At 42.5% G+C, this 26,285-nt stretch overlaps 1 protein-coding gene across 4 annotated transcripts in view; it reads left to right on the top strand.

The window, feature by feature from the left end:
* AMPD2 (adenosine monophosphate deaminase 2) overlaps positions 1-20,255 on the top strand; it is a 304,820-nt gene extending 284,565 nt beyond the window's left edge. For all 4 annotated transcript variants that reach the window (XM_077481332.1, XM_077481334.1, XM_077481335.1 and 1 more), the window contains exon 18: positions 1,249-20,255. In XM_077481332.1, the coding sequence (XP_077337458.1) occupies positions 1,249-1,500 (252 nt within the window). In that variant the 3' untranslated portion in view covers positions 1,501-20,255. The remainder of the gene's footprint in view (positions 1-1,248) is intronic.
* Positions 20,256-26,285: the final 6,030 nt, after the last annotated feature.

Genomic DNA, 26,285 nt, shown 5'->3' with positions numbered 1-26,285 from the left:
CACAGCTTAGTTTACATTCACCCAGGTGGCCAGGGGTGTCTACGCATTAGCCGTAAATGTTGCCTCTGGATTCTGCTGTTTTCTGTGCTATAGCCTCATACAAACTGGTCGATTAGCTGTGAGCCAGGTGGTGTGTGGTCAGAAATGCCATTGAAACATCATCTGTCTGCATCCAGTGTTGGTCTGAGGCTCTATTCACATGTTACTGCTCAAATGAGCATGCAGCGTTTAGCTCTGTTGCCAAGAATCCACTGATTCTTACCAGTGGCCAACCCAAGCTGTCCATGTGAATTTGACCACTAACATAGTGGACCATTGTACTAGAAAAAATTCTGTCATAACAGTGTCATAAGCTGGCTATGTTTGCAGTTAAAGCGGAGTTCCACTCAAAAGTGGAAAGGCTTCAAGGCCAAAAGGCTTCAATGCCGGCTTCCCTTACCAGAAATCGCGGCTGCTGCACCCAACAGCCGATCCGACAATTGGCTTAGGGGCTGACATCATGAGCTCCCTGGACAGGTAAGTGTCCATATATTAAAAGTCAGCAGCTGCAGAATTTACATTTTTCATGGGGGAGCTGGACCTCCTCTTTAATCATCCACTAAAACAAATAAGAGTAAAATCTTTTTATACTTTAATATATTCATCATATGCAGACTAGTTCTTGCCAAGAGGCAATCTATAACTAGTTATAGCCACCATGCAGCCCTCCAACTGTAGCAAAACTTTAAACAGTAAGCTTTTCTTAATAGGAATCTACAACTGTGCACTGCAGTTTCTCTACAGTGAGAGGACCAAAGATTTCTCTTGTTCTAGATATTCCACTTTACACATCACCAATGAATTTGTAACATCAATTTTTAGCATCAGATTAAAAGGTCAGCTAACTGAATATAGTATTTCAGTTGTGGATGCACTGATACCTTACATCTGTTGGTGATTACCTCCCAACGTTGTTAGCTCTGAAGCCGCCTGATTTTAAATCATATTTGTCCATCTGCAGTAAGGGAAGTTTTATATATTTTTTTTTAATTATCCAGAAAACATTTATGTAAGCCATGTAATAACTAATAATAACTGCAGTGGCAAAACCTGGGATCTCATCTTCAAAATCCCTGAGATATACGATAGCCTGGTGCCTAAATCTGCTATTCAGCATGCGCACAAAAATAATGTTAGTTTTGTGTAACCCCTTAACATGTACATTTGCTGTGAAGAGCTACTATTTATTTTAACCTTTTTTTGTGACAGTTCAAAAGTTACTGGCTGGGCCCCAATTACCTTCGTGAAGGTCCAGAGGGGAATGATATCAGAAGAACCAATGTACCTGATATTCGCGTTGGATACCGTTATGAGACTCTCTGTGAAGAACTTACACTAATTACTCAGGCTCTGCAGAGTGAGGAGCTGGAAACCATTCCAGAAGAAATGCTGTGTATGGGAGCTGGACTAGAACGTAACACTAAAGGAGATGTCAATAGTATGGGAAAAGAGAACAATTAACCCTGATTGAACCAAGAACTCTAAAGGGGGAGGGAAGAGGCCAGGGATTTGGATGACCACATGCATGGGGTTCATTGTTTGAAAAAACGAAGCATTGATAATAAAGATAATTTGGGAAAGAAAGCAGACCAAGTGAATGAAAAGTGTAGTAGAGGTGCAATTGTGATTATAAAGGAACATACAAGAAAATAAATGATACAAGAAAGATAGTTATACCATAAAACTGTGCGAGACATGAGGTATACGTTACTGAGAAACATAAAAAAATAAAGCTAGATAAAAAGAGGAAATTGTTAATATTTTTCAGAAAAACTTTTAGAATGGGAGCATGGATTAACAATTCTTGATGCTGAGGATCAGAATGACTGATTTTCATAATGGTAGCGAATAATTAGTAAGCACAAAACTTAAGTGAAAACAGCCTTTATCTAAAATTAAAAAATAAAATAAATACGACAACCTGGACTATGGAAAAGCCTGTGTAATTGTAAGAAGTGGAGGAAGGATCTTGAAGCGGACCTAGCATCAGATTTAGGTCATCCTACTAATGCTTGCATTATAAATAATGAGTAAGGGCTCATTCACACTATAATGTGCACCATGACCCACCTTGTAACATGTGTTAACTCAAATAGTAATGGCACTGCAGTTGTGTGTTGTAATGCAAAGTTAAAGCTGAACTTGAGAGATGATATATTTTATATGCTTATGGGATACCTACTACAGTAATGGCCTTGGTCTTCTGGGTGCTGTGCCAAGCATTTGCCCTTCTGCATAGTAACTGCTGTGGGTCATTTGCTAAGCAGAGCCGCCATTTAGAAAAAAGGAGCGCAAAACGTTCTTTGATTGGATGAGGTGGCGATTGTGGTGTTACCACCTCTCCTCTCCACCTCGTCGTGTCAGAGAAAATTTTGCATCCATTGAGACAAGCGCAGAGCATTCTCTGAATGGTGCCACACTAAGGCTGCATTCACACCTGAGCGTAGCTTTTTCAAGTGTTTTTTGCGGCGTTTTTTACCGTGATTCGCGGCATTTTTTACCGCGATTTGCTGCGAATTTGTGCAGGGCAAAAGATCACCAATGTTAAAAGTAAAAAAACGCCCAAATCAGCCCGATTCGCGCGAAAAAGGGTCCAGAACTTGTTTGAGCTTCAGGCGTAGGGCTTCAGGCGACTTGGAGTGGAGATGTGAACCATCTCCATTGAGAATAATGGATTTTTTCCCCTCCAGCGTTTGGTAGCTTCAGGCGTCAAGCTACAAAACGCTCAGGTGTGAATGGGGTCTGAGGGTGTGACCCCCAGTTGTTACTATGCAGCAGGGCAACAAATAAGCACAGCACCCAAAGGATGGCAGTAATCACTGTAGTAGCTAAAGCTACTAAAGGAATTTACAGGTTTCGCAGAGACTGATTAGTTATCGCATATGCAAACCTACATTGTGCCAAGATGGCCCATTGTAAGTATATAAAATAGATCATCCCTGGAGTTCAGCTTTAATTGCACCCCAATGCACATAAACTGTACTTTGACCCATATCTGTGTTAGATATGCAAAGATGCACATGTAAGAGAAATTGCCAAGGATTTGTAATTCTGAGCATTGATTGCCCATTTATTATGAATGGTCTGTTTAATTAAATACACGCTAACACATGAAAATGTGTGCGTTTTGGGGTAAATGAGCCCTTAGTATAATACACATATTTTTTTACCTCTTATGCCATGTACACATGACTGGACTTTCCGTCAGAATAAAGTCTGACGGTCTTTCTGACAGAGTTCAGCTGAAACAGACTTGCCTACAAACGATCACACCAAAGTCCGTTTGTTTAGAACACAATGACATACGACGGGACTAGAAAAGGAAGTTCAATAGCCAGTACCCAATAGCTGGCCTTGCATCGTATTTGGACCGTCAGAATATCATACAGATGAATGGTTTTCCCAATAGGAATTGATTCCGTCTGAAAGATTTAAAACATGTTCTATTTCTAGGTCCGTCAGAATTTTGGAAAAAAAAGTCAGATGAAGCCCACACACGATCGGAATATCCGATTAAATGATTCCGTCTGACCTTTTCTGGCAGAAAGTCCGGTCGTGTATACAATACCTCCAGGATAATACCTTCATCTGCCTTTCTCTTTAGGAAAAAAGCAGCATCTTTATGCAGGCATAATCCAGGGTCACTTCCTAACTGCACTTATTTGTCCTTCTGGTAGAATTAACACTGTATTAACATTTGCTTGTTGTGTCAGTACCCAGACTTGTTTAAAACATAACCTTTGTTATGCATGTTTTAAAAAGCTCTTTCTTATTTCAGACAGTTAATCATTTGTTTCTTTGACCAACCTGTGCTAAGAGGACTACCCTTTAATGTTTTAAGTTCCCCTGTAACACTGAGGAGGCAGACAATATCAGTAGATTAGATACTGTATTGTATGTTGCTTCATAATATTTCTCAGATCTTCTCATTATTAATTTCTGATTGTCTTCATTAAGAGAGCTATCTTAAATTTCTATAATTTTTCACTCACTCAATCTTGCCAAGTTCCTTTCCTTTTCTTAACTCTTCTCTGCTGTCCCTCTAGTATTATTTCTACTAGCGACCCTCTTCTGTTTTGTATACCTGCATACTATTTTAAACTGTCATTCTATTCAAATCAATAATGCTACCTTTAATAGAATGTACACAAATCATATCCCCATAACTCTGTTGTGCCATATTTAGAGGCTTTATCGGGAGTGAAAATATTAAACAACATAAACATTGAGGAGGATATCGGTGCACACCATAGTGAGCAGTCATTTATTTTATCCACCAGGGGAAGGTATTACATATACACTTGTAGAAATAATACTGGAATAGTGAGGAGTGTGACAAGCAATGAAAGTAAGCTGAGACAGCAGTCTCTTTGTCCTGGGAGCTGAAAAACCGGCTGAACTTTTTCCTGGCTTGGCATCCACAATCCATCCATCACCTTCCAATTCCAGGGAAGATAAAGTTAAAGTTACAGTAGGGTTAGCGCTATTTCAGTCCCTCAGCTTTCAACTTCTGGATTTCAGCCACATTAGAGATGCTAGCTACCCGGCATGCTGCTATGCGAGGCCCTAACACACAGCACGACCACTCTTCAAAAGTGTGCATGTTACTCGACAGGGAATCACCTTCCTCCCCTTATTCCCCTATCACTGCTCAATGAGAGCTGTGGGCAGAATTCTCAAGCAGGTGGAATGCAGCTTGTCTTGGCAACTAAGGTGGACCTAGAGGCTTTGGCTTTGCATATAGACAGGGCATTGAAGAAAGGGGTTGGAGGAGCTCTAGCAGGACTTCCACCATAAAGATACACAATTCACTGCAATAGAAAAGACCTCCTTGTTCCCAAAGGAATGTGTCAAATCTCTGGAGACTGCATGTGAATGTTACACCCACCGTCTAAAATCCCTGCAGCTGTGCAGTGAAGATGGCGAAAATAGGAGTCACTGCAATTATCTGATGATAAGGGACATCCCTGAAGGCACAAATGGTTCTGACCTCAAAGCTGCTATCAAGGCTATCTAAACATGCTCCTGTCAATACCCACAGCCTCCTGCAGAACTTTCCTAGAGATATCTAAACAATCTAAAAAATATTGGAATTTGCACATAAACACACAGGCTCTGTCAAGGTGGAGGTCAAACTAATTCAGGCTGGAGACTTCTTTAAATCACTGTTACATAGTTAGTAAGGTTGAATAAAGACACCAGTCCAACCTGAGTGAGTGTCTACAATTGTCCCTATCCCTTGCACACTCACATCAGCCCCTACCCTCAAGGAGCCCACAATCCAAGGTCCCCATTCATATACTAGGGCCAGTTTTGGACAGAAGCCAATTAACCTAACTGCATGTCTTTGGAGTGTGGGAGGAAACCAGAGTACCTGGAGGGAACCCACGCAGGCACAGGGAGAACATGCAAACTCCAGGCAGGTAGTGTCATGGTTGGGATTTGAACCAGTGATGCTTTTTTACTGCTAGGCGAGAGTGCTAACCACTACACCACTGTGCCGCCCAGATCAGTTCACCCTCAACATGTTTAATTTGAACTGATCTGTTTTTGTGTTAATAAATTGATATATTTTTATACTAAAAACAAAAATCCAGGCACACAGACCTGAGGCCAAGTGAAAAGTCAGAAGATATAATCAAAGGGGTGAACAGCGCTGATCAGCAGACATAAATAGGACCCTCAGAGGCAGCGTAAAAACTTTTTATTATTCTTAAAAAAATAATAAAATGTTCACCAAGCCATACAGTAGTCAATTGATGGTCATGCATAGATGCATTTTTTTCATGTGTGGTATGGTTGGGCAAAAGGGCAACCATCAGCGGTGCTCCTGTGTTCTTTGTCCAACTGCTTTGTGCTGGGTTTCCCTAAGCCTCTGTGTCATCTATGCGGTTCCAGCCTCCAGGTACTGTCAGTTTTTTTAATCCAAGTCTCTGCAGGACCATCAATTGATTGCTGTATGCCTTGGTGAACATTTTATTATTTTTTTAACAATAATAAAAAGTTTTTACTTTGTCTCTGAGGCTCCTATTTATGTTTGCTATCAGCGCTGTTCACCCCTTTGATTATATATATTTTTATACAACTGTGTATGTAAGTCCTTAACGTACCATGGGAGTTCATAGTTGCCTTGGACCCTCTGCCTTTTCTTTTCAAAATTGACAGGATGACAGTACATTATCATACTCTTATTAGTGTAGTAGCGATAATTAAATGGACATTGGTAACTTTCTTCTGGTTATCTACTCCAGGCTCCACAAAAACACATTCCAACATCCTTCTTTACAGAAGTGAGAACAGTATTTCTGTGATTCATCTGAGCACACAAGTCCATTTGATTTTATTAGATAGTAGTTTGTGTGCTAAGTCCAGAGGGGGCATCCATTTTTTATGCAGCCTCACATTTGAACAGGATTTTGTGGTGACGCAGACATAGATCTGGGTAGAGGTAGAACAGATTATGACATCTTCCCTTCAATCCTCAATCAATTTTGGAGATTTGCATCACAAGGCATTTTAAAAAGGCTCTATAAAAACTCTTTACTCACATCGCCATTAAGGGGATGGAGGATGCCTTCTAATGGAGATGGTTCTACTGCTGGGAATTTACCTAAATACATACATACAAACATTCCTCCTTGACATTAGTTGTGTTTCTATTCTCAGCACAGAGGCTGGACCCCACCCCCTATTATTTCCACTGGCCCATTCTACCTTTTTCCCCCATTCCCTCTTCACTACCTCCTTCTTATGTTTTGAAGATTTGATATTTTTAATTTCTACTACAAATGGAGAAAACTCCATATCAAGGCACACTAATTTAGAAAAGACAAGATCATAACTCCTTAACATCACAAGCTTTATCATTTTTGTGTAACAACATGCGAAGGATATGTCGTTTTAAAATGCTCAGAAAATTTAGATTATGATGGATCCAAAATGCTGTTAATGTAATTCTGTTAAACTCTGTGAAAAAGAGAAATATTATTATAACAAAGTTAAAAAGAGGGACTATATAGAAGAGTTGTTAGGTAAAAGAAATTTAACTTAGTAAGATTAAGTCTGAATGGGGGTGTGGCCTGGGAAGAAATGTGAGCGGACGTCCCTCTGAGTAGCTCCGACATCTCCTGCTAAAATCCTGCTCCATTTTGGGTTGATCTTACCGAAAAACTGTTACACAGGTGCTGCTGAAATCAGGGAAGAGTCCTGCTTCATTGGGAAGTGGTATCGGCAGATGGACAGACGAAAAAGACAACCGAATGAGTGTCACTACGTGCTCGGGCCAAGATGGCCATCGCACTAACAACGCAGCACCATGCCTGTCACCTGCCTCTACCCCGGATCTCTTCGGGGACACATTGGGCACTTACCCTCCGTCTTCCTTGAGAATACCTGATCCTCCGATCCTAATCTCACAAACATCAGCAGGAGAGGACGGGGCGGATGACGCGACTGGGCCTATATTGTCGGAGGTACTGAAAACCATTAAGGTAAACCACACTGTATTAATGGGCACAGTGACAGAATTAAAGAATGACTTTGCGATGCTGCGCCATGATGTGCAAAAACTGCACGGTTGGGTCTTTGAAACCGAACGTCGTGTTAGCGACATAGAGAACACAGTTAACCCTCTCCTACCCAAAATAAATACTGCTGGTGGAAAAAGAGCTACCCTGGAGGACAAGGTGGATGACCTTGAAAACTGCCTCAGAAGAAACAACCTGAGGCTGGTTGGTCTCCCTGAGCGTTTTGAGGGGTCTGACCCCATGGCCATCATGGAGAGCTGCCTGGAGCAAGAGTTTACTGTCTCCATGCTTCGTGATCGAATGGGCCCATCCATTCCCCAGCCGGCCTCTCCCAGCAGGAAATCCCTCCCGCACAATGGCGATCCGCCTGTTAAATTACAGAGATCGGGACTCTATTCTGCATGCAGCTAGATCAAAAGGTAGTCTCAAGATCAACAATGCGGTGGTGTCACTATACCCAGACTACTCGGTGGCTGTCCGAAACCAAAGAGCACAATACCAATATGTAAAGAAAAAATTGCGCGAATATGCCATTCAATATTCCATGCTGTTTCCGGCCACTTTATTACTTATTTACTCCATCAAGAAAAAGTACTCTTCTTCCAGTCTCCAAAAAACGCTATTGGCGCGGTTGGAATCGCTGCCACAACCTGCCCGAAAAAACCTGCCTGATGGATGTCTGCCCTCCCAGATGCCAGTTTGTTTGTTTTTTCCCTCTCTCCCCTCATCTGCAAACTGTGGACATTACAGCCCCTTCATTGAAAATTGAGGGATCAACCCCATTCACTTCTTTTGCAGAAGAGCCCGCATCCTTCATGGGATGAGCAAGCGGGAGCTGCATTGAGGAACTATTTCAACCCACTCTATTGTGGCACCGTTTTACTGTTTTCTTTTTTACTTTAACTCATGGGTATCAGGTCATGCACCCCATGCATGGCTCGAGTTTTGGGTACAAGCCCACTCCGGTTCCGTGGGAGTTGGGCAGGGGTGTTGCTGCCCCCTGGCAGCCTGTTGTTATGTACATATGGTTTTGTAGTTTAATGTATGGTGCATGAATGGATGTGTGAAAGTGTGCTACTCTGTCCCACCTCTAATGCTGTGACTATGGCTGGCCAGGGGCCTAAGATGAATGTATTACAACAATGGCCGAGGTGGGCTAAATTCAAAATTTAAACGTGCACTGGTATTTGAACAGGTAAAGAGGCTAAACCTGCATATTTTCTGTATGCAGGAGACCCATCTTATGGGTTCTAAAGTATTAGCATTAAAAAAGCATTGGGTTTCACAAAACTATCAATCCACATACTCTAATTATGCCCGTGGGGTGGCTATCTTAATCCAAAAGGGACTCTCCTTCTCATGTCATCAGGTGATCTCTGATCCCAAGGGTCAATATCTGGTGTTACATGCCATGGTGCAAAGGACCCCTATTATTGTGGTCACGATATACATTCCCCCGCCAGTCAGGGTCACAGTATTTACTGAACTAAGTGCCAAACTCTCCTTATTACCAGCATGTCCTACGTTTATTGTGGGTTATTTTAATTTGGTGTTACAACCAGCTCTGGATAGGCTGAAACCTCTAGTTTCAGAATATAAGTTGTTTAGCAAATGGTGTGAGGCATATGGATATGTAGATATATGGCAATGGAAATTCCCTGCCGAAAAAGTATTCTCTTGTCAATCCAAAGCATATGGTTCTCTCTCCAGATTGGACTATGCATGCGCCACTAAAGATCTTTTACCATTTGTCCGTTTTTTTCCAAACTGTATCGGATCATTCATTGATACAGGTGATTCTTACCTTGGGTCATAGGCCTTCGTTTCGGGTCTGGAGGCTCAGTCCTCTCTGGATCTCCACACCTGAAATACAGGAATCTATTCTGACAGATATGGCAAATTATTAAGCTTGTAACTCAAACACGGCTAAAATAGGCCCTGTATGGGATGCCTTTAAGGCTGTACTACGAGGTTCATACATCTCTCGAATTAAACATTATAGAACAACTGGGCGGGCTATACAGGCAGCACTTGAGCAATCCCTAGATGAAGCAACAGCCAAACGTATTGCAGACCCGTCCTCCACATCTCGGGGGGACCTAACTGAAGCCCATAAGTCACTACGGCTACATCTAGTTGACATGACACAAAAGCAGCAATTACACCTGTCAGCTAGCATACATGAACAAGGGGGAAAAACGGTAGATTGCTTGCGTTTCTTACACATACTGAATACATTGACAGTTCGCTTCCCGCCATACAGTTAACTGACAGATCTATTACTTCGGATCCTTTGATTATCAACCAGCAGTTTACATCATTTTATAGGAGAGAGAGAGCAATAGAGCAGATAGTGCGGTAAAGGGGTCAGACCACGGTCGTTTCCAACGTGGTGAGTAGTTCCGGGGTGTGTTTTTTCCACAATGGACAACGTGGCTTGTCTATTGTGGAAAAAACACACTCTGGAACTACTCACCACGTCGGAAACGACCGTGGTCTGACCCCTCAGGCCAGCAGGAAACAGGAAGCCAACCGAGGATGCCTTAAAGAGAACCATTCCTTGCCTGTTTTTATTTACTCAAAATGTGAGTGTAAACTTTTTTATGATTAAAGTCAAGTGTTTAAATGATTTACTACCCTTAGATTGGCGCTGCTCTATCTCTCTCTCTCTCTCTCTCTCTCTCTCTCTCCTATACTACAGAGTCCCTTTTGCTCTGAGGAGCTGGCTGCTGCTTGCAACATATAACAGAACTTATAGATTTGAAGTGACAAAACTGTCTCTGATTTTCACAAAGAAATCCCTGTGTTCCCCATTTCTCCACATTTATTATGGCTCAGAACTTTTCACTCCCCCCTTTTTAAATAATTTTACAGGAAGCTCTATGACGATGTAACACCCCCTTTGGAGACCACCCTTACGGGCTTTTTCTCTTCACTAGACTTTCCCACACTAAGCGACACACACAAGAAGCTTTTAGACCAAGACATAACAATTGAGGAAGTTGAGACTGCTATTGGCTCTCTACCACCCTCCAAAACTCCAGGCTTAGACGGAAATTCCACCTGCATGGTATCAGACATATACTGAAACAATTGCCCCCCAACTTCTAGCCACCTATCGCGAGTCACTAGAGCAGGGAATCCTCCCAGGATCAATGAACGAAGCCCTAATTGTAGTTTTACTTAAACCTGGCAAAGACAAGTTACTATATGGGTCATACCAACCTTAAATATTGGCGCTCTGCCTACAGAAAGTAATACTATCCCTTATATCATCCGATCAGTCGGGATTTATGCCTGGACAATGTACTTTTGACAATATCCCAAGGCTGTATCTACATATCCATAGAGCATCTAGCCAGAAACAAAGTGGACTGGTACTGTCATTAGATGTGTTGAAGGCATTCGACACTGTCCATTGGACATTTCAGTGGGAAGCCATGTCAAGGATGGGTTTTGGTTCACATTATATGAAATGGGTCCGCGTACTATATGCAAACCCGAGGGCTAGGGTTCGCACTAACAGGGACAGCTCCTCCTCATTCTCTCTAAAGAGAGGTACTAGGCAGGGATGCCCCCTCTCCGCACTTCTGTTCGCTCTCGCCATTGAGCCTTTGGCTCTGGCCGTGCGGCAGATGTCTGGGATAGGGGGCATCTGTTATGGTGCACTGGTAGATATCTCTGTACGCAGATGATGCGCTGATTTATCTTGATGGCAGAGAGAGCTCTTTTATCTGTCTAATGGGAGTGGTGGAGGAGTTTGGGGAAGTGTCCGGACTAAAGGTCAGGTGGGACAAATCTATAGCCTTTCCAATTGGTCCCCCTCTAGCATATGACTACTTGAGTAAATCTAATCTCCAGATGACCCAATCTTTTAAATACCTGGGTATTCTGATCGATAATGAACTCCTGAAATACAAGGACCTGAATATTACCCCCATATTTAAGCAGATGATGGATAAACTTCAAACATGGTCAACACTTCCCCTAAACCTAATAGGTCAAATTAACATTTTTAAAATGATTTAGTTGCCTAAATTTCTATATTGTTTTAGAGCTGCTCCAATTTTTCTCCCCAAAAAATTATTTCATAAAATCGAATCCACCCTGTCTTCATTGATATGTAACAATACCCAACCGTGGATTGCAAAATCGTCTTTACAAGCTTCTAAACTAAAAGGGGTGTCTAGTCTACCCAAATTTACATGATTATTATATAGCCTCCCAACTTACCTATGTATATGAATGGCTGCACTCAGACCCTTGGACTCCTTCCACTGCTCTCATGTCGACTTTTTTTGGTCCCTCTCTTTTTTTTAAAGATGACTTGCATAGGGCACTCAAATCTAAGTGTTCCCGATATTCCCCCATAGACGTGGGTTTGTTAGGATGGAGGGAGGGGGAAAAACTGCTTACGACCATGGCTCCAGGGAGGATGCCACAAGCTCCTCTCTGAAAAAAACATAGTCTTCCTGAGCACAATGGTGGACCGTCTATGGATTACTCACCTTTCACACAAGTTTTGGGGTGGAGACGATGCCCAAGGCACCTTTGAGTCCTTTGAAAATCTTAGGGGAAGCTATGATATTGGGCATAAATTCTTCTACAAATGTTTGCTCCCTTGGCATGCTATCAAGGCTCAGTTTGCGTCTCTGATCATAGAGCTAGAGGAATCTCTGATGGGGTATCTATTATCTTGTCCTGATATTAATAAGCTAGTTACAACCTTTTACGGTCGTCTCTCTGGGGCAAGGGTGGATCCATTTCAAAATTATTATAAAAAATGGCGATTGTTAATGCCTGAACTTACAGAAGAGGGGTGGGAAGAAGTCACTGAGGTTTGCTTTCAGGACATTATAAGTACAGCTGATCAATATATACAATTCAAGTTTATTCATCATTTACATTATACCCCAGCAAAGTTAACGCGTATGGGTCTAGGAATTACTGTCGCCCGTTCTACATGTAATTTAGACAATGCTGATCTATTTCACATGTTTTGGAGTTGTCCAGGACTGGCCTCTTATTGAAAAGACTTGTTTAATTTTTTAGAAAATGAACTTGCTCTTCTGTTACCCCAGAATACAGATGTGGAATTGCTGGGCATTTTGAATGACTTAATACACAGGATGTCTGCCTGGATTCTACTTCAAACAGTCTTATTCTATGCAAGAAAAGTCATATTATTACAATGGAAAGATGGTAACCCTCCAACAATACAATCTTTGTTCCGTATTATTAATGGGGAACTCCCCAAATTCAAGCTTATCTATAAGAGTAGAAGATGCTCAAAAAATTTTGCTAAAGTGTGGCAACCATGGTTAGATGTTTCCAACTCCTTTTGGGGTGTAGTTCTATCCTCCCAGCTGAACTGATCAAGATCGATCCTGATCAACAAGGGATCGAATGACCTGGAGAGGGACATGTAACAAAGTGGACAGGAAAATATTTCATAAGCTATGAGGAATGTTAAAGTTTTGGGGTGGAGACAAGGTCCAAGGCATCTCAAGATACTGGTGGGGCGGAGGTGGGTATGAATGGATGAATAAATGATTTGTATGTTAGTTGTTGTTTTGGTTTTATTTGGCTTATTGAAATATACCTCTTTTGGGTATGGTGTATCCTGAATCCTCTCCCCAAATACAGCTAATTTGGTTGTGGGGGGATTGGGTGATATTGTTTCCCACTTTTAAGAATTTCAGCAAAACCTGTTCAGCCTACATGATAGGAAATATGTATACCTTTCAATTATGTACATGTGTAATTTCCAAGAAGGGCGCTGTAATGTTTTATTCTGCTTTGCATTGCTGAAAACGAAATAAACACCTTTAAAAAAAAAAAAAAAGATTAAGGCCGCGTACACACGGGCGGACTGTTCGCCCAACTTTGTCCGCTGAACAGTGTTTGGGCGGACAGTCCGCTCGTGTGTGGGCTTTCAGCGGACAGTTTCAGCGGACAGTTTGACGAACAAGGTTTTTCGGAACCTTGTTTCAGCGAACAGTCCGCTCGTGTGTAGGCTTGTTCGTCAAACTAAGTTCCGCGCATGCTCAGAAAGGATTTACACGCCGAAAGTTATAATGCAGTGTATAGGACATCGTATTTTTCGTCCCGTCGTACGTGCCGTTCACGTCATCGCGCACGGTTTCAGCAAACTGTTCGTCCGTCGTGTGTGGCCATGTCCGTCCATGCTAAGTTTGAGCGGACTGTTTGCCGAAACTGTTTGACGGACAAAGTTGGGCGAACAGTCCCCGCGTGTGTACGCGGCCTTAGTCTGAATCAAGGGAAGGATTTAAATCCTAATATGTAGTTCCAAAAGTGCAAGTTTGAAAAACAGGTTCGCTATCAAAGGGCCAAATGTATAATTGTCTGATATATGATAAATCTTTTTAGGGCAAACATAATAAAGTTGTTTTGTTTTAACAAGTCTGGATATGCACACAATAAACAAGTGTTAAGCAGAATTACCCAGGGTCAGTATCTACTTCCTGGACCAAGATCACACAGTCATGTAAATTGTTATTCCTGTGCTATTCCTAGCTGTGATAACATATGTCTGACACAGATCAGCCTTCTGCTATAGCCTATCACTCTGCTTTCCTCAACTTGCAACAGACTAAGGATATCTGATCCTAGCCTCCCTGACGGTATGATTATATCAGATTTCTGATGCTGAAAGTGGTACAATTATTTTACATGAAAATTTGGCGTTTTATATTGTGGGCCTGTAATTCTTAGGAATAACTCATTTAAATCTGTCCAAACAAGAGTCTTGTAGACATCCCGAGTATGATAAAGTTTGAAACACAAAACCATAAATTATAATAGCTATAGATAATTATAACAAATAATAATACAATAATAATAAAAAAATATTCAATAATGTAATCAAATCAAAAACACTGAAATTTGCTCAGTTGCAGAATTCTCACTGTCATTACTTTAAGTGTTTGATAACGGATTTCACCACAAATCACTATCGCTCAATTCTGCAAGTGATTCTAATTTATTATCGCTGTTTTCTAGCTGGTCTAAAACTACTTTTGATGTAAAAGGACAGTTTTGTTTGCTATGGACAATCTCCAGTTTCCAGGCAGAAAGAGCAGTATTTAAAACTGCATTGGACAGACCACTAGGGACAAAAGGGATGTGAAATAAATTGGTACAGTAATGTAATCTGTAAGATTACAGTGTACTCTATATGTATTGTGTTTCTTACTTTTTGAATTTGGTGCCGTTTTCCATCCCCGTGCTTCGCAACACTCACAGGGAATGGAGCTCGGCTCTGGGATGAATTAAGTGGAGGACGGCTCGCACACAGAGTGAGGGGGACATCGCAGGACCCTGGGGACAAGGTAAGTGGTACCTGGATCCTGCGATGTGATCCCGAGCGTGGCTCGGGTTTACCAGTTTTGGTGCTGAAAATCCACCCCGAGCCACACTTGGGAATGCCATCAAGGAGGTTAAGCAAAGTCACTTAACTAGAACTTGACTTAACTAGAACTACTTTTTAATGATGAAAGGTGCAACTTTTTTAAAAAAAATATACGTTTTGTGTATTTTGTGACAAATGTAAGGAATGTATTCAACCAGACCTGTAAGTTACCAAACAAGCATTTCTTATCACATCATTTAAAAACTGCTGGTTTAAAGATAATATTAACTAGGAGATGCATAGAGGTTTACCTTTTTCTAGGTAAGGCAAGAATAGTACACCCATTCTGCAACATCTATGAACTTAAAAGGGTTTATCACCTGTGGGGAAATAAGAATGTTATTCACAGTAGTTTGCATTATGCATGTTTATGTATCTACAGTCTGCCATTTTCACATAAAATATATAACACCATGTAAGTAGTTTTTGACACAAAATGACACTGTTTATAGAAATGCTAAACATGTTTTCTTTAAAAAAAGAATTGAAGTTAACTGTGCTTGAAAAAAACACATGAAATGTGGTTATATAAAGCAACACCTTCATTTTTATTTCTTAGCGTTTTTAGTATAGTATCCATATTAAAATAAAGAGGTACTCAGTACAGGTAACTAAAGTATATGCATAGGCACTAAGCAATGTTTGCTCTTACATGCTTATGCTGCCCAATCGGTCACCAGAACTCCAGTAAGAAATCTGGTAGGCTATGGGAGAAATCATATCTCTTCCCCCTTCCTCGGCACTCAGTGCTTGAGTGGCTGATTCGCATTTGTATAGACAATTACATCTTATCTGAACACCCATAAAATGGTGCATTTGTGAGTGCAGAAGAATTCACAAACCGTAAACTGGCTTATTTTGATTTAGAGTTGTCATAGTGTCTGCTGGTTACCCTACAGTTATAGTTGTCTTTGCATCTGCCAAACACAGACATGTTTTTACTTTTTATTACATTGCATTAAAACTATTTAAATGCACACCAATATAAAGTGTTAATTTACACAGAATTCAGAAGTATCCATACATTAATGTGGAACTAAACCCATCAGTTTTACTGTGTCTCAAGAGATTTACACTCAGGGCAGGCTGTGAATGATGACTATCACGGTTGCCTGTGCTGTCAACTGAACTGTTAATCCATCAAATGAATGGTGTCATAATTGATTAAATGTGCAGGCCCACAGGAACTGCAGATCAAACAGAGGCAAAATATGGCAGCTTTCTTGGCTATAATGAATGGTTTAGTTCTGTTCTGCTATAATCACACACATAGGTTGGATTTGATGGACTTGTGTCTTTTTTTAACCTCACCTACTGTGTAATTATTTATAAGGTGACCATATTTCCAAAATTAAATGTGGGGACACTCTATTGACCATGCCAACTTTTAAGTGCACCCACAACAGCAGGCAACCATTTCAATCAATGTTTACACAGTATAAACAATATGTAAATGTTAAAGCAGTGTTCCAGCCTGTATTAAAAAAATGTAAATAAATAAAAGTCAGCAGTTACAAATACTGTAGCTGCTGACTTTTAATATAAGGACACTTACCTGTCCAGGTATCCCGCAATGTCGGAACGTCTGGCCGATTCGTCCATGGATAGATTGCACTAGACAGTGGAAGTGGCTTAAAAGGAGATGATTAAACAGAACCTGTGCCTAGTTTCTGTAAATACTGTACGCGTGTTTCACAGTCCTTGTACCCACAAAATATCACTAACAGTGATGAAAGAAGAAATACAATGGCATCAGTGTGAGGAAAACATCTCCATGCATCAGTGTTGTCACTGGAAGAAAAAATGCCCCTGAACCAGTGTCAGTGGGAGGAAAGAGTGCTCCTGTGTAAGTGGGAGGAAAATATCCTGCTGCGTTGGTGTCAGTGGTATAATAAATCAAGCAGTACACAGAGTACAGTTGATGGCAGGGAAAGGCAATAAAGAGGGTGCATTTGATGGTGGGAACAGCCAATAGAAAGGAGACAGTTTATGGTGGGGACATGCATTACACAGGGAAGCAGTCCATGATGGATACAGGCAATACAGATGTGGCGGTTGATGGTGAGGACAAGCAGTACAGAAGGGGCAGTTGATGGTGAGTACAGGCAGTACAGAGGAGAAGGCAGGGCAGAACACACAGACTCTATGTGGTGCCCTCTCATACACGTGCAGTGGGGCAGTTGATAGGAAGCTCAGACAGTACAGAGGGGACAATTGATAGTGGGCAGTACACACATGTAGTGGAGTAGTTGATAGTGGGCTTAGGTAGTAAAGAGGGGGACAGTTTGTTTTGGGCTCCGGCAATACACAGACTGGCAGTGCCTTCTTGCACACATGCATGGTGCCTCACAGCTACCCCATTAGTTTCAGGTTTGGGGGGTTTGGGGTCATTATTATTGGGGTAGATTGAGAGTGAGAGATAAATATTGGGCCAATCTCCATTGCTTGAATAACATCTGCACGTCCTATCAATATAATTAAATGTGCTCTACCAATAATAAAAAGGGATTTGTAAAAAGCATAATATATGTTGGTGAGAAATAACCAAGTTTAAAAATAATTGGTAAACAACTGCCTTGTGCCAGCTAATATAAATACAAAGTCCATGTACGATACACTCTGTAAATGTTTGGCAAAGTCCACTCTGTGTGAAATACAGTTCAAAATGCAATCAGTGCTGTAATCCACTGGAACTTGATCTGTGAGTGCTTCTGATACAATGTGTGCACCCTTTAGGAGACATAATCACAGGGTATCACGTTTGCATGTATGTATTGTTGTTCTTGATGTTGTTCTAGGCGTCCATTGTGCCGAAAATTCTTTTTTACTGTATACATTTATAAACCATGCATGCAATACTGTAAGGCAAGGGAAAATCGCATAGTAAATCTTCCAAAAAATGGATTGAGCAAAAAAAAAAAGTGAATTTACATCTGTTGGTGCTATACACAGCACTACTCTAAACTGCTTCTATATACTCTGCATCATAGTCCACCAAAAGCTGGTTTGCGGTCTTCCCGGGTTTAGGTGGTCTAGAGGTAGGGATAAAGTTTCCAGCTATCAACGCAGCCAATCACAATAAAGCTTCCACTCTCTCCTCTCTCTAGCCATGCTGTTCAGTCAAGCAGCAGGGAGGAGAGGGATCCAACATCACAGTCACTATGTCTGGGCTGAGTGGCTCCCAAACCTTAATGGGGCTCCCAGCCAGGGTTACAAGCAGGGAAATTTTTATCCAGGGACAGCCTCCTTAAACAAGACACTGTCCCCAAAACTGGGGATGTTTGATCACCCCACCATACATACAATCTAATTTTGGCTGTTAATAAAGATTGGGCTGCCTAGGACCACTGTAGGAGTCCTATTTTCCAAAAAATCTGGCCATCCAAGTTGACTGCCACTTCTGAAAGATATGGGTGGTCCAGGTTGGTGATGTCTGCATTTACTATCGGTGGGTTTTAGAAGACCTGGTGACAACCCGTTTAAAAGCTTTTTCAAATAGGCCAACATGTAAAGCTGGGCATACATGGATCAAGATTCAGGCAGTTCATGCAGGGCATTGACTTGTGTACAACCATCCTGTCAGGTTTTTCTGAACGATCGGTGCAGCTTGCTATAGCTGGTAACACTGATAATTGTATTCGGCCAGAGGGGAAGGCTTCCTGCCGGCAGAATACAGTAGCTCAGTGGGAAGGATTCCCCCATCCATGTCAAATGTGTGCATAGGCTGCTAAAGAATCAATATTTTCTGTTTTAAAATAATGCAAAAGAGTTTAAAAAGGACCACAAGAATGCTGCATTAAGGCCTCATTCATATCAGGTGCATTGAGCTGCTGATCAGGTAGATTAAAGCAGGATGAATGCAAGGGCCCTGAGAGAAAAGGGAGTTTAACAAGACTCGTGGCCACTCATTAAAATTAGAAGAAAAAAGAGATTTTACCTTAAACTACGTAGATGGTTCTTTACTGTAAGAGCGGCAAGGATGTGGAATTCCCTTCCACAGACGGGGGTCTCAGTGAGGGGCATTGATAATTTCAAGAAACTATTAGATAAGCACCTGAACAACCACAACATACAGGGATATACAATGTAATACTGACATATAATCACACACAGGTTGGACTTGATGGACTTTTTCAACTTCACCTACTATGAGAACATGTGTTCTTTATGTGGCCTGTTCACCCCATATAAGTGTGTTGGTAAACAATGCATAAAAGTTGAACAATTTTTTTCTTTTGTTTCAATTAAAGCGGGATTCCACCCTAAAGTGGAACCTCTGCTGATCGGAACCCCCCCCCCCCCCTCCGGTGTCACAATTGACACCTTTCAGGGGGGAGGGGGGTGGAGATACCTGTCAAAGACAGGTATTTTCACCCACTTCCGGGCATAGACTCCCACGGGAGTCTACGCCATTTCCTGCCCTGCCGCGCTGTCTGCTGGGACACACACGGGTCCCAGTGACAGCGCAGAGATTTCCTATTGCGCGGCGCGGCTCGCGCATGCGCAGTAGGGAACTGGGAAGTGAAGCCGATTCGCTTTAGTTCCTGATTCCCTCACCTCGAATGGCGGCGGCAGCAGCCGAGGCCCGAGCAGTCGATCGGCCTCGGCTGCCAAAATCGCTGGAACCCGGGACAGGTGAGTGTCCATTTATTAAAAGTCAGCAGCTGTAGTATTTATAGCTGCTGGCTTTTAATATTTTTTTTGGGGCGGAATCCCTCTTTAAGTTTGAAAAGAAAAAATGTAAAAACTGTGATGTTTCATTACAAAGCAATATGGACAATAAAAGACCTTGCTAATTCTCATGTTTTTCCGTACTTAAAACTCCTAAAGAAACAAAATATGTTATTATATAAATATGGGCGTTGGCTTTGTTTTTATAGGTGCTGATTCTTTTGTGTCACTATTATTATTCACTCATTGGTGCTAAAACATCAGATATGGACAAGCTTGTTCTAACTCAGTGACTCAGTAAGATGGGGGAAAAAAACTAGAGTATCAGCAATGAAACATGTGAAAACAAGCAGTGGCAACTGACCTTTTTTCTGTACTGACAGATTCTAGGTTACAGTCATGCTTTACCTGGTTTTCCCAGCAGAACAGGCATTGACCACCAACAAACTCATGTTAACTATTTCAGTTGTTTATTGCTGCATGCATGTAAAATACAAAATTTAATGTTTATTCATGTGAATTTTGGGGACCAAAAGCATTAACACTGGTACATAAAATTGTAAAAACATTAAAAAATGCTGAGTTGATATGCTGTTATAGTAATTAATTTGTGTGCATTTGTGTGAGTCCTTGTATCACTGTATTGTATGCATGCTGTGTCTTAACATACTGTATGTACATCTTTATCTTTCTCTCCAGCTGCAACAAATGTTGTTATACATGGTCTCAAAAGATAATAGGCCTGTGCATTTACAGATATGTGCATAAAAATTTGAAAACATGCTTCAACTCAGGGACATGGCTTTTAGTAAATCCCCAATCACTAAAATCTCATATAAGCTTATTTAATTTAGATAATTTAAAAAGCTGCGTTTAATCTTTTCCTTCTTTTTAATTTTATGATTCACTGAAATAATACCTGGTTGACCTGCCACCTCAGTCCTTGTTCAGAATGTTCCTTTAATGTGTTATCAACCAGTCACAAATGTCCCTAATTTAAACTAGTGTCTGTGCCGATGAACACATTTTTATTTTTTAAATTAGCAAAGAACTTTATTAAAAACGTATGTAGTTACAGAGTAGTCATTCCAAAATACAGACCACATAGAAAAGATACATTTCATACTCACCCAAATGACACCTTAAGAATATCAATATAGATTCAAGTAATACAGTTACAAAGGAACGTACAGTGATTAGCAAAAATATAAGCAAAAAGAAATTTAACCAAGGCCGCCGTTTCCACCATGAATTTCAAGCCCACCAACCACTAGGCCTAGTTGAGTAAAGTCTGGCATATATACTCTACAGTATAACTGCTCTAGCCGAAGAGTATCTACTACATGCAAGAACTACTCCAATAATGTGAGAAAATTATCGGGCATCCAATATACATATTAAGATAAGTTTGTGAGCCTGAAACTAAGTTCTAGAAATAGCCTCTCTAGTAAATTACTGTACCTCAAGGTTTTCCAAGATTCCAAAAATACATTGCTTTGGGTCTACCTGATTTTTGCATTGAGAAACCCTATTTAAGGACCCAACTACCCCAGTCCATAATGGATCTCTACTGTGCCCATTTTAAAAAGTTTAGAGAAATGGGGTTTGCAGTAGCCTGTTCAATTGGATAAGCTTCTGTGTTATGTTAAGAAAGCTTAGCAGGAAAGCATGCAAGGCAGCCTCCCAATAATCCTCCATCAAAAGACCAACATCATATTCCTATCTTTTTGCCACAAAGATAATCTTTGAGAAAAGCAACTAACTAAAAGCAACTAGCAGCATGGCTAAACAGCGAGATATAAAGCCTTTAGATGTGTCTGTGTGTTGCATTAGATTAAAAATCAAGGTCGGGGACTGCTTCCACTCACTAGTATTGCCCTAGTCTTTCATGTTGGAGCTGCATATATTGAAAATTCATATTTAGGGAGAGGGAAAGTTTCCATCAAATCTGCCCCCCCCCCCCCCACCGCAAAACACCTTGCCCCTTGTTGACAGGGACAAGGGCCTCTTCCAGACAACCCTGGGCTGGCATCCGAGAATTACAATCCAGTCTCCCAGGCTGAGAAGCATGCCCTGTGACAGGGTCTCTGGCAAGGTCAACCATTTTAGACTCTGTCGGATTCGTTCTGGTATCCTTCTGGCCCAATGACCGGCCATCCCATTGTCTCAGGAAGGACATCTGGAAGGCTCTCATATGTAACCTTACCCAAGGTATCCGTGGCCACATCCTTCATGCATTTGGCACATAGAAGCTTCCCAACAACAGATGGTGTTGTGCAAGCCCAGCGTAGTCCACCTGCTGCTCTCCTGGACTGCCTTGGTTCTACTGCTGAAGATTTAATGCAGCTTGGACCACTGGGAGATCGATCCCTCCGTTTGGAATGGGACCCTGGTTGTAGGGACTTAGAGCAGTGGGGTGACTTTTCGTTCCGGGAATATCTTTTTTTAGGGCTTCTGCTCCTAAAAAAGATTACGCAACATGTTACTTATGTGTGCAGCACTCTTTTACAGTTCTAGTCCCCCGTAGACAGCTCCTACCTTTCCGTAGATCTTCGTGTTTGCTGTAGCGAGTTAATTGCTATGGACAGAACGAGAAAAAATACTTTTAATAATAGACGCATCTGGTAATTATCCTCTTCCACTCCCTCCCAGTCTTCTTATCTTATATTTTTCTTTAAAAGAAATAAAAAAGTTTTTTGTGTGCTGCCCCTTTAAATCATCAGCCAACTTACCTGCAGCAAACAAGCCGAGAAGTACAGGATGACAGAGAGGGCCGGGCGCAGCAGCAGTAGAGCACTTCAGCCAAAACCTGGCTGGGAGGGAAGAGTAGAGAGAGAGTACGAACAACACAAATACAGATCAAGGGAGTTTGGGGAGTAGGACCTCTATACCACCTACCAGATTTACTGCCTATGAAATCCACAGCGCCTTAGCGCCTGCGCTGACATGATGTTCGGTTTTATGGTGTGCTGGTTACCCCAGCAACGTGTGGCCGCTCCCGCTAAGCCACACCCCTGTGATGTCATTCGGCAGCAACCTCGGCTCCAGAGAGGTAGATGGTGCAGTCCTAGAGCCTGGGAGCCTTTTGCAGGTAACTTTAAAACTCCTCTTCAATTCGCCACAGCCTGTGAGTGTCCTTTAGACAACAGATGCCCATGGCCCCGGCCCTTTAGGGTGTCCAGTGTCATAAGAGGATTTACCTCTCTGGACCTTCCAGCCCCAGGAGAGGCTCAACCTGGGGGAAAAAGGTTCGGTAGGGGGTGTAGCTGGAGATCAGTCCCGTGGCCTGGTGACAAATGAAAAAAGAACATGAGCGGGAGGGGGGACAGGGATTTATAATGCTGGAAGAAGGTGGTCCTGAGGGTTAATGAGGAACAGTTAACCCATAGTGTGCTGATGGGAGGATGACCAGGAAAGAAAGATTTGACACCATCCAGCTCAACAAAAATAGATGTATCTGAAACTGAGTAATTTAAAACGTCTAAGTCAAATCTTAAATATCAAAGTCCGTATATGCTGTGGGTGATCACTCCAAACCATGGTCTCTGGTGACAGTTCTTAAATCGGTGAGGGGCGGTGCCACAAGGGACCATCCCCAAACTGTTCCCACAAAGCTGGAAGCATGAAATTGTCCAAAATGTCTTGGTATGTTCATGTCTTAAAGCGTAACTCCACTTGAGAAAAAACATTCCCCTCTAGGTGATCTATGTACATAGCAAGGAGTTTAACAAACCTTGTTGCAGATTCTTACCTTTTGTTATTCTGATGAAATCCGTGTGTGTTTGTATGCATGTGCTAAAGTGAGTCTAATGAGAGTGGTTTCATAATTATTAATCAGCTGTGCACCTGCAGGGCTCTAATGAGGAAAGCTGCTGGGCCTGCATCCCTGTAGACATGATTTTCCATCGAAAGTATCTCACCAAAAAATTGGATTTTTATATACAGCTTACCTGTAAAATCCTTTTCTTGAGAGTACATCACGGGACACAGGAGCTTCATTACATAGTGGGTTATATAGGCACCTCTGGTGATTGGACACTGGTTGACCCCAATTAAGGAGAATTCCTCCCCTATATAACCCCTCCCATCTGGGAGGCACCTCAGTTTTGTAGCAAAGCAATAAGAAACCACGTAAAACCCAAGAGGGGCGGGAGCTCTGTGTCCCGTGATGTACTCTCAAGAAAAGGATTTTACAGGTAAGCTGTATATAAAAATCCCATTTTCTTGATCATACATCACGGGACACAGGAGCTTCATTACATAGTGGGATGTCCCATAGCAATGCTCAGATTGAGGGGAGGGAGACACAGATCATAAATATAGACCTCCAGGGACCGGAGGACCTAAACTGCAGCCTGCAGTACACTGCGCCCGAAGGCGATAGCCTCTTGCCCTCTGACATCCACCTGATAGAATCTGGTGAATGTGTGGACTGATGACCAAGTCGCAGCCTTACAGATCTGAGCCAGGGAGGCCTGGTGATGCACTGCCCAAGAAGCACTAACAGCCCTAGTAGAGTGCGCCTTCACCCGAAAAGGAGGAATCTTCCCCTTTAAACCATAGGCCTGAGAAATAACTTGTCTGATCCACCTTGAGAGAGTGGATTTTGACGCCGCCTGGCCCTTTCTAGGGCCTTCCGGCAGAATAAATAAGCAATCAGTTTTCCTTATCTGAGTAGTTGCCTGAAGATAAATACTGATTGCTCTAACCACATCCAAAGTGTGTAAAGATTCTTCTTCTGTGGACTGAGGGTCCGGAAAAAAGGATGGTAGGATTACATCCTGATTCAAATGGAAACCCGAAACCACCTTAGGTAGAAAGGACCTGTTGGGACGCATGACCACCCGGTCCTTATGGATAATTAAATACGGCTCCTTGCTGGAAAGAGCTGCCAACTCTGATACTCTTCTAGCCGTAGATATGGCTACCAAGAAGACCAGCTTTTTAGTCAGGAGCACTAAAGAAGCCAGATGCAAAGGTTCAAATGGTTGCCCCTGTAAGGCCGAGAGAACCAAATTCAGATCCCATGGGCATACCGGAGGTTTAACTGGCGGTTTTGTCCGCATGGCCCCCTGGATAAAAGCCCGTACTAGGGAATGTGATGCAAGCGGCTTTTGAAAAAATACTGACAGGGCCAAAATCTGCACCTTGATAGTGCTTATGGCCAAATTCATTTCTAGGCCTGACTGGAGAAAGGCCAAGATCCTGCTAATGACATACTTTCTAGGATGCCATTTCCTGAGTTCACACCAGGAAACATATGTCCTCCAGACCTTGTAATAAATAAGCCTGGAGGCCGGCTTTCTGGCATTGACCAGAGTAGAAAGGACTGGCCCCGAAAGGCCACGGTCTCTCAGAATGTGGGTCTTAGCAGCCAAACCGTCAAATTCAGACTGCGTAAAGCAGGATGGTAGATTGGACCCTGTGAGAGCAGATCTGGCCGGAGAGGGAGGGTCCATGGCCTGCCTACTGCCAACTTCATGATTTCCGCGTACCATGGTCGCCTGGGCCAAGCCGAGGCCACCAAAAGGACCGACTTTGTCTCCCTCTTGACTCTTCCCAGGAACCGCGACAGAAGCGGGCTCGGGGGGAAGGCATAGATCAGATTGTACTGATCCCAGGGAACTGTCAGAGCATCTGACCCCTGAGCAAGTGCATCTCTTGTCCTTGACACAAACTTGTCCAGTTTCCTGTTGAACCTGGATGCAAACAGATCTACGTCCGGAGTACCCCACTTGTGACATATGTTCTGAAACACGTCGGGGTGCAGAGCCCATTCTCCTGGGCAAAACTGCTGGCGGCTCAGAAAATCCGCCTGCCAATTTTCCACTCCTGGAATGAAGACTGCAGAAAGACACGGAACATGCTTTTCTGCCCAGACAAGTATGCGATTCACCTCTTTTTGGGCCACCAGACTTCTGGTACCGCCCTGGTGATTGATATAAGCCACTGCTGTGGCATTGTCGGACTGAACCCGAACCGGGAAACCTCGCAGCCTGTAAGACCACTCTATGAGCGCCCTGTAAACTGCCTGGATCTCCAAGATATTTATGGGCAGTAGTTTCTCGGTCGCAGACCATTTCCCCTGCAAGCATATTTCCTCCAATACAGCTCCCCAGCCTGTCAGGCTGGCATCTGTTGTGATAATCTTCCATGGAAGAGGAAGAAAAGTTTTGCCCTTCAGCAAATTCTTGGTTTGTAACCACCAGACAAGACTCTTGCGTGTCCCTGGGGATAGACGCATAGGAAGATCCAAGGATTGGGGCTTCCTGTTCCAAGCCGCAAGGATGCATCTTTGCAGAGGCCTTGAGTGGAACTTGGCGAATGGGACGGCCTCGAAGGAGGCGACCATTTTCCCTAACAGTCTCATGCACAACCGAATGGGGGAAGATCTTCTGCCCAGAATCAGGCGCACCAGATCCCCAATGGCCAAGGCTTTTAGCCTTGGAAGAAACACCCTGCCCTGAGCGGTGTTGATGATCATACCCAGGTATTCCAACCTGGTGGTCGGTTGTAGGGACGACTTCTCTAGGTTTATGATCCAACCTAGGCGTTCTAGGTGTTCTAGCGTTTTGGTGACGCTGTGACTTAGGAACGCTGCTGTTTTCTCCATGAGA

The sequence above is a fragment of the Lithobates pipiens genome, unplaced genomic scaffold (genome assembly GCF_037356315.1).
Source record: "Lithobates pipiens isolate NorthernLeopardFrog02 unplaced genomic scaffold, aLitPip1_a1.2 Scaffold_16, whole genome shotgun sequence".
Taxonomy (NCBI): Eukaryota; Metazoa; Chordata; class Amphibia; order Anura; family Ranidae; genus Lithobates; species Lithobates pipiens.
The sequence above is the reverse complement of the archived record's forward strand: the minus strand, read 5'-3'. Positions and strand labels throughout refer to the sequence as shown.